Source organism: Aegilops tauschii, chromosome 5, assembly GCF_002575655.3.
Source record: "Aegilops tauschii subsp. strangulata cultivar AL8/78 chromosome 5, Aet v6.0, whole genome shotgun sequence".
Taxonomy (NCBI): Eukaryota; Viridiplantae; Streptophyta; class Magnoliopsida; order Poales; family Poaceae; genus Aegilops; species Aegilops tauschii.
In genome coordinates, this window is record NC_053039.3 from 476,131,122 (window position 1) to 476,139,731 (window position 8,610).

Consider the following 8,610-nt stretch of genomic DNA (forward strand, 5'->3'; position numbering starts at 1 on the left):
TTTTTATTTATAACTAAAATTGTCATTAAAAAACCCCAAAAAAACTGAAACTTACCATCCAAACAGAAAGTTGCCATGCTTCACAACTAAAGTTGCCATCTTCGGGCAACTAAATTTGATATCAAACAACGTCAGACTGAAATTGCTTCATGCCACACGCGTCGCACTTATCAACGTAAAGAAAATGTAAACGGAGGTTTTTTTGTTGTTGTGGAGAACATCCAAACGGATTTATTCGTGGACCAACAAATAGCATCTCCTGGGCTACGAACGGGCCACGACTAAAAACAGATTCATCGAGGGCGATGGGCTGCTCTCCGCGGGGTCCACGTCGCCGCTCGCCTCGCCAGTCGTTTTTTCTCGTGGCCCCTGAATTTTCCCCTCCCTTCTCCGCAGCATTTCCGTCGCCCTTCTTTTAACAAGCAAACCCTCCACGGTGTTTTTATTTTCACCTCCTCACCACACAATCCCCTTCTCCGTCTTCCTGCGGATTCTCTGCCAGCTTCCGGCCGCTCCCCGCCTCCTCCGGCGGTAATGGTTGCTCGCCTGCCACCCTTTAATTCTCTGTCACTTTAGTTAGTTCCGGTTTAACGGATTGATTATCTGTGTCTGTCCGATCCGGCATGTGGAGTATTTGGCTGTTTGGGGTTGGGATTTCTGGTCTCTGGAAGAATCTTCAGTTCCGTGTCCTTTCCAAGATTTTTACCAAGCTGGGTTGTCGGCGGTCCAGAAATGGCCGAATTTGTGCGTGGGCCATCTATGAGCTACTGATTTATACAACTTGATGCATGATGTCCATCTTGGTTATGCATATCCTAGTATAATACTCCCTCTGTAAACAAATATAAGAGCGTTTAGATCACTACTTTAGTGATCTAAATGCTCTTATATTTCTTTACGGAGGGAGTACTAAGCAATCACTAGGTGTGGCGCAGTAATGTACAGTCGTCATCTGGTTTAGCACCACATCAACATGGCAATCCATATATTATGATGGAGCAGTATGTTAGAGTGTTGCGCTAGCTTGTAAAATTTCAACTTTAAATTCAGTATGTTGTTAGGAGGAATAGAGAGGATCATTCTGTTGTACGGCACTAGCAATTTTCTGTTGTAATTTCCTACCAAGATATAACGGATTTGGAGCCCTGAGGCCTTATCCGTGGCTGATCAAAGCATTCTCTGATGTAGACTGAAATTCCCTCCTGTTGCTGGAGAAATGCGTGAGCAGCTTGCCGCAGCTTGATGAGCGTCCAGCCATGCCGACGCTACATGGTCCTCTTCTGTTCGTGAATCCTGGAGCTTACCAAGAGCCGAAATCATTCCCGAAAAGCACCGCCAGTCCATTTAACAACTTGTTAGGCTGCAATACGGTTTGTAGTTCCATCGAAGGCCATCATGTACAGAAGCCACACATTGTTTCTAGCTTCAGAGTTAACTTTACCAGAGTCAGCCATTATCTTCAGAGAAGCTTAAATGAGAGAACTACACGGCACTGGCTGGTACGGTATGCTTTTCCACTGACCTCCTATTTTTCTGAATACTCAATCACAATTTGTTTACGTTTGAACCATTGTGTTGGGCGCAGCATCGATTTCATGTTAATGCTTCATCGGACGAGGACTTTCGCTCGTCGCGTAATATAGCAACCAGCCTATTCAAGCAGTATAAGAATGTCATTGATCGAGGAGGCGGAGATAACATAAAAGTAATGTTTCTTGTTGAGATTCTTCACTGGTGTTCTTGACATATTTTCTGTCTGTAATCATTATGTCGCCTTTTAATGTTTGCAGGGGTTTGTTAGTGCTGGAGTGCAAGCATATGCCCTAGGCTGTACAGAAGAGGGGCTTAGAAAGGAACTTATGGATATAAAAAAATCTGGTGTCAAGATCGAAGGCCTGCAATCCTATGGAGGAACAAGCTTGAGCTTCAAAGTTCGTTCTTTTGAGGTTAGCATGTTCAAATATATAAATTAGTCTGCTTCAGTTTACAACTACAGTATCTTTTATCTTCTTATGTCTTGCATTGCAACTATGCTCTGCTCTGTAGTATTCACAGTTTTACACTCAAACCAATGAGTTTGCTTTGCTCTATTTCTTTTGAGAAGAGCATGCCTTTTACTTTCTTCTGAATCTGATAATGACTGTCGGTAGATTAAGTCTGATAAGTCACACTGACAAGATATGGAGTTTGATATATGGTATCATCTAGCCCCGTAGAGGACATGTTCATTGTGCCAAGACCCTTGACGAGATCTTCGGGAGTTTCGTTTCCATTCATCTCAAGTCTCAACGATGAATTTTTCATGAACCATAGGTAAAGGAGTGCATTCTGTGGCTCAGTATAGTGTTCATTACAATCCTATGCACGCCACAGCCGACGGTCATCAGGTGGTCTACCACCCCACCAGTGTCGGCGGATGTCTTGCATCAGTGGAAAGGATTTTGTGCCCTGATAGCAAACGCTTACTACACCAAAGGCATGGCATGGTAAGAAAGTTTTATCTGTCAACATTTTCTTCTTTCATCCTATAATATCCTCTATATTATATAGCACTCTGTCCCGTAATGTAAGACGCCTTTGGACACTACACTAGTGTCAAAAAAACGTCTGAAATTATGGAACGGAGGGAGTACTACTTACCACTGATCGAATCAAACGCGGACGAAACTTCGACACAGGCTGCCAGTGAAAACATTGCAGCTGGAACAGATGGCTGTGACAGGCAGTTCAGAGGAGCCATCGCTAGTAGCAAGTCGGATGCAGCTAGTTTTCAGTACGTTAGAGGTTCGTAGCAGCAATCATCGAATCTCTGGAAACTAGTCAAATGAAATCAGATCCTCATTGGTTTGCCTGGTTATTATTTTAACTCTGCAGGTAGTCAGCCCCCAATGGCCAAGAGTGTGATGGAAGGAAGAGCAAGCAATATGATCATACAAAGGCCTGCAAGTTTACAGAACCCATGCCTCATCCAAAGCCAGGGACGAATCTTCTTTCTCTAATGTGAATGTACTGAAGAAACAGGTCTATTGTACTGAAGATTGTGAAATATTTGGTAAATACATGTATATAGAACCCACAGCTGCTGTAAATCTTCGTCTTCAGCTACGATATAATGGAACCGGACATGTATGTGCTTGCTACACCTTTGTGGTTCGCACACTTTTCGCCGTGAATTCCTCAAGAATTTCTCTTGGTCTTTCTGGCGTTATGATTTTAGCGCCAGCAGATTACTTCATTTCTCCTTTTGTACTCTCTTCATTTCTTTTTAGTTTGCATATAAGATTTGGTTAGAGTCAAACTTTGTTAACTTTGACTAAGTTTATAAAAAAATATATCAAGACTCACAATATAGAATCAATACTTTTAGGTGCATCATGAAATTAATTTTCATACATATAGCGTTAGTATTGTAGATGTTGATATTTTTTCCTATAAAGTAGGTCAAACTTTACAAAGTTTGACTTCGACCAAATCTTATATGCAAACTAAAAAGAAACGGAGGGAGTACAAAACAAATGGGTTCACAATACTTGCTACTGTCATTGGATTTCTAACTATTAGGCTCCGTTCGGTATGGAGGAAGAGAAAACGAAGGAAAAAACGACGTCACAGGAACAAGGTTTGATGAACAGTACAAACATATGGAATCTGAAAACGTAGGAACCAGGAAGCGTGTTGGCTGTTTTACAAACAACAATGTCCTTCTGTCTTGCAAAGTTTCACTTGCATGTAGTGTACCGTTCACAAAAGAGGAGCAATAAATACCCATGAAATTTTGACACTGTAAACAGAGTTTACAACAAAATTTTCCTCCATACCCAGTACCACCCATGATATTACCAAGCTTTTCGGCATCCTAGACACAAATCACACCCCCATGAGGCTTAGCTAGATCATCGCAATTTCATTGCAAGCCATTAGCCCATTCCCTGTCCCTGGACCAAGACGTGATAGAATAAAAGAGAGAACAAGAACTTTGTACCAGGATTTACAAACTTCATAGCACATCATCGATACTCTCGACACCCTTTTTTTCCCTTTCAATATGATGAAGACTCTGAGGATTAATTATGTATCTATGTCCCACAAGTGCCCTTCACATTTCACGATAGTTGCTGCTAAAGGTACATGGTGATATAAATTAAAGAGTGTATTTTTAGACTAACACCAAAAAAAAGGAGTGAAAAGCTACAATATGACATAAAACATTCCCTGTTGGAGCCACCTGCTGCTGCCATGCCTTGAAGTAGACGGTGCCCTAGACCCTGTTGTACCCCACGTTTTTACTGAACAGGCGACGGATGTAAATGACTTGCAATGCACTGGCGGCCATGAAAGCCGCGTACTCTGCCATCGTGTAGAACATGACACGCCTTCTGGTGCTCTCGTTTGCTGGATTCAGTTGGCCATGAACATCACCATCATCACAAAAATCATATGAAGATAGGATAAATGTAAAGACAGCAAAGCAATAAATGGATAATGAGCAGTGTCCTTGGCAGCTTGGATGTGTTAAATATCAATAATTCCCCTGTCATTCTCGGTATCTAATTTGACTCTGGTGTTTTTCAAACTAAAGAAAAAAACTGAGATAGGCAGGTTAAACAAAAAATAAGTTTGAATATTGTTCCCTATTCAAGATCAAGTATTCACCATTGAACAACACACTGCTATGGTGTGGGTAAAAGAAAAGATGCTAATTCTACAAGGGAGCATAACTGGAGAAAAGGAAGCTTAATAAACTCCAATGGAAATTAGTCACCGCCTCCCCACTTAACAAACCGTGGACATGTAAGTGTTCCAACTGTCCTAGTGCATTTCCTTCAGTAGTTCGGATATTTTTGACTAGTTGCTAGCTTTAGGAATTTAGTTGACACCTTTTGACTAGTTGATACCTTTTGACTAGTTGCTAGCTTTAGGAATTATCTCCATCTTATCTTTAGGAGTCTACTGCCTCAATAAAAATAAGTCTCCTTCATTAGTTCATCCCTGCCCGTGAGGCATGGCTGCCATCAAGCCGACGTCATGCCTCTTGTGGTTCAGTTTAGTATCATACTTCGCTTAAAAAATCTAGTATTGGGTGGATCAGAGTAAACTCACAGGAAATTTATGTACTCTATACATGGTTAACAGGGCCATACAAGAAGGCCAAAATCACCAGATAACATCTACAGAAGAAAGTTTATGAAGCTTACTGTGTCGGTGACGAGCGTCACGTGCTTTTAGGTACTTCTGCTCGGCAGTGACAGATTCCAGTGCTTCCTTCAGCTCTGCAATTTTCACATTGATAGGGTCCAAGTGCTCTGGAACAGGAACAAAAAAGTGTTAAAACTGAAGGAATCAGAAGTTGAGAACAGATATCTTGATGAACTAGCAAGCCTAAGATCACATAAACCAATCAAACTGATTGTTGCTCAATACACGCAATTTTAAAAAAAAGAATAGGCAGATGCTGAAAATCTCAAGGGACACAGTCAGTACACTGACCATCTTTCGCCAAATTGTGCTCATTGGGTATGTGCCCAACATGAATGTAGAAAGAAACAGTTTCAGGTGCCCCATATGGATTATGGAAGCAAAACTTGTACATTCCACCCCTTGGAGCTTTGAAGTCAAATTTGTCACCAGACTTTCCCTTCATCGTATATACAGTGTTACCACCTGGTGAAGTTACCTACATTGATGGAAAATGCACTATAGACTATCAGAAGAAGTTGATGGATTGTTAAGTGAACGTAATAATATACTTAAGTACTGGCATAAAATGCAGGCTTACAATTCAATACGTATTTCACAAGTGAACATAACAGATGCAACCAGTATGTATACTAACAAACTAAATGAAGAAAAGAGGAGTGGATAAGTCATAAGTCTTTGAAATAGATCAACTTTATTAAGAAATAAATAATTCTTCACATGGGAAACAAAAATGACACATCCCAACCAAAGTAAGAAAATCACAGTAGTAATACACTAAGTAGGATGGACTCCAATATTTTCCAGTAGCCAACAGCATTGTTGGTCATAAGGAGAAACAAATAATATATGCACTGGCGTAAAACAAACCACCATTTTTCTCAGCACATGAACTATAAACCATCTAATATAGCTGGAGTGAAGTTAATTGTGTTCATATGCTGATGCTAGTATTGAGGTGAAGCAAAAACAAGTTGATGTTTAATTTGCCTCATCAATCATCTACAAAATGCCTACGCTAACTAGCAATACTGCAAGACCAATTCATTTAGCATTATCCTCAACCAAGTAGGATGGAAAATATACACGTCTGAGTTCCAAACAAAAAATTTACTTGTTTCTTCTTCCAAAGAGAACTGTTAGGAATTCCTCACTGCTAATAGTAATGCACAAACATGCTTCTAATTTGCAGAGTTTAAACCTCAAGGACAATATGACAACATTTTCTTTTAATCTTAGATCTTAGACAATAATGGGTAAGAATTGATTTTTGCCCTCTACTACAAAACAGGTCATTTAACCATTTAAACTTTGGGAAGAGGTTTTCCCACGTTCGCTGCTTATGCAACATCCCAGCATGACAGGAAGCAACTCCTTTGGAGCCTTCTCCACTGATGTGATTTTTTCCGAGTTCAACTGTTTTGTTGCTTTTGCAACATCCCAGCATGACAGGAACACCGTAGCAAAATATTTCAGTGTTCTGCTGACCAGTTCGGCCCGGGTTCTCTACTTGAGTCTGCATTTGTTGAAAGCAAATTCTAAATAAACAGGTTGACTGAATCAAATTGTCAATTAAATCCAGATGTCAGTCTTATTGTCCTTTATACACCAGATAACAAAGCATGCAAATGCAAAGGAAACCAGAGAAGACAACCATTTTACATGTAGATAAAGAAACACATCAATTATCAAGCATATAATACCTATAAACAGTGAAAGATAGTTCAGATGCTACTTCTAAATGAAGATAAGTTGAGAACTGATCCTTTAACTGTGATTCAAGGAAAGAAAACCTATTGCTGTTGGGAAAGTACGGTAGGTTCATTGACTTCTACTATACACCAAGGAATCATGAATACATAAATATAAGTGCGAAAGGATTAATACAATGTTTTCTCCAGTGAAAAAATAACCAAATCATATAATAGACCACCCACACGTAAATTAGCATCTTGTGAGGCAACTGTATCCACACGTAATCCATCCAGCCTGAATGACTATGGCAAACGTATGACAAAAGGGCAACAATCCACCAAATCTCCTCCAAAAATCCTGACTTTGAGCCAGAGCACAACAGAATCGACTAAACGACCAATCAACAACAGGAACGAATTACAGCTAAACATCAAAAGCAACCTAAATCACAAAGGTTAATGATCGACATCACTTGAGATCACCAGATCGCCGCAGGTATTTCGCACCACAAGCCGCAGATCCCACGAGGAGGCCCCCATCCCCACTCGATTGCCAATCCAATTCCCCAGATCCCAAGTAAAACAACCCATAAACCCAGCTAAATCCAGACCTTCGTATAGCCAGATCAAAGGCGCTGTTAGAAGGTAGCCCAGAGGAGGTGGGGGGATCGGCCGGGCGCCGTACCGTGAGGTCGATGCCGGGGTGGTCGGAGCTCCAGAAGATGTCGTGGTCGACGACGACGAAGTTGCCCGAGACGGAGTCGCCCTCGTAGGGCACGAACTCGTGGATGCACTCGGTGTCCGTCACGGTCACCGAGAGCGCCTCCGCCCGCCACCCCGCGGCCGCCGCCAGCGCCAGCGCCGCTATCAGCAGCATCGCCGGCCGCCACCTCGCCATGGCCCGCCGGTGGGTAGCTGATCCAACGCTCGCACCAGAAGCACCAGCGCCGCTGGTCTAGGGCTGGGGTTCACGGGGGGTGGGCGGCGAGCTCCGGTCGCGCACGACGGGGTCGGGGAGGGAGGGGAGGGCACGCGAGACGGAGGTCACGAGGGCGAGATTGCGGACGGGGAGGGGGCAGATGTCGCGTGCTTTTGCAATAAAGGACTCTGCTATTTGCGTAATAGTGCAACATGCCGACGTGGAGTTTGTGCGACGTGGCCGTGTGACTGCGAGTGGCTGCGTTGTCCGACTGCGTGGCCTCCTTGAGCTGCCGTTTAAAGGCGCCTTTTGGTGAGTACGTAAAGAGAATAAAGGAGACGCCCTGGTCACGGTGTTTGCCAAATGGCGGACGAAGAGGAGATGGGGGAGGTGCACGGTGCTCGGTGCTCCGCCCAACATAGTAGGGCTAGCTATGGTGTTTCCTTAAAGGAGCTTGGCGTCGTGCCGGTTACCGGCAACATGCGGTGAGGGGTGTGCTGTGGGTGCGTGCGAGCAGCGTCTGCCGGCTAGCGACGGTGGTTCTTCTGAAGATGATGGTGTGGTGATGCCTATCGAAGGATTGATCTCATTGACGCTCGATGCAAATGGATTATCTCCTTCCTCGCTGCGTCGGAGGCCATTATGGTGGTGGCTTCATCGTGGTGAGTGAGAAAAAATCTGTGTAAGGACGATTTGAATCGAGCTCATCATCACCACCATTGGATGACAGGGATGGCGCCTAAAGTGTGTGTTCCTCCATGGACATCGTGGACGCGATAGATGGCCTACCTTTTCATCCCC

At 43.1% G+C, this 8,610-nt stretch overlaps 2 protein-coding genes across 2 annotated transcripts; one reads left to right on the top strand and one right to left on the bottom strand.

Moving 5' to 3' along the window:
• The first annotated feature begins 370 nt into the window (after positions 1 to 370).
• LOC109786497 (uncharacterized) lies at positions 371 to 3,195 on the top strand. Its single transcript, XM_020345070.4, has 7 exons — positions 371 to 531; positions 1,189 to 1,499; positions 1,586 to 1,705; positions 1,791 to 1,946; positions 2,314 to 2,486; positions 2,679 to 2,784; positions 2,875 to 3,195. The coding sequence occupies exons 2-7, from the start codon at positions 1,257 to 1,259 to the stop codon at positions 2,902 to 2,904; spliced, it is 828 nt and encodes a 275-aa protein (XP_020200659.1). The 5' UTR covers positions 371 to 531; positions 1,189 to 1,256; the 3' UTR covers positions 2,905 to 3,195.
• Positions 3,196 to 3,907: 712 nt separating this feature from the next.
• LOC109786496 (transmembrane emp24 domain-containing protein p24beta3) lies at positions 3,908 to 8,001 on the bottom strand. The gene is made up of 4 exons (XM_020345069.4): positions 7,576 to 8,001; positions 5,488 to 5,674; positions 5,196 to 5,303; positions 3,908 to 4,392 (listed from the first exon to the last, which is right to left on the bottom strand). Exons 1-4 carry the CDS (start codon positions 7,786 to 7,788, stop codon positions 4,259 to 4,261), a joined length of 642 nt encoding a protein of 213 aa, XP_020200658.1. The 5' UTR covers positions 7,789 to 8,001; the 3' UTR covers positions 3,908 to 4,258.
• Positions 8,002 to 8,610: the final 609 nt, after the last annotated feature.

Bases quoted from the DNA above. Each gene is read 5' to 3' on its own strand.
- LOC109786497 (XM_020345070.4), top strand. From the start codon at position 1,257: ATGCCGACGCTACATGGTCCTCTTCTGTTCGTGAATCCTGGAGCTTAC. The intron at 1,706-1,790 runs GTAATGTTTCTT...TAATGTTTGCAG, and splicing joins GAGGCGGAGATAACATAAAA to GGGTTTGTTAGTGCTGGAGT. The intron at 2,785-2,874 runs GTTCGTAGCAGC...TTAACTCTGCAG, and splicing joins TAGTTTTCAGTACGTTAGAG to GTAGTCAGCCCCCAATGGCC.
- LOC109786496 (XM_020345069.4), bottom strand. From the start codon at position 7,788: ATGGCGAGGTGGCGGCCGGCGATGCTGCTGATAGCGGCGCTGGCGCTG. The intron at 5,304-5,487 runs GTCAGTGTACTG...TTCCTGTTCCAG, and splicing joins GCACAATTTGGCGAAAGATG to AGCACTTGGACCCTATCAAT. The intron at 4,393-5,195 runs GTAAGCTTCATA...AACTGAATCCAG, and splicing joins TGACGCTCGTCACCGACACA to CAAACGAGAGCACCAGAAGG.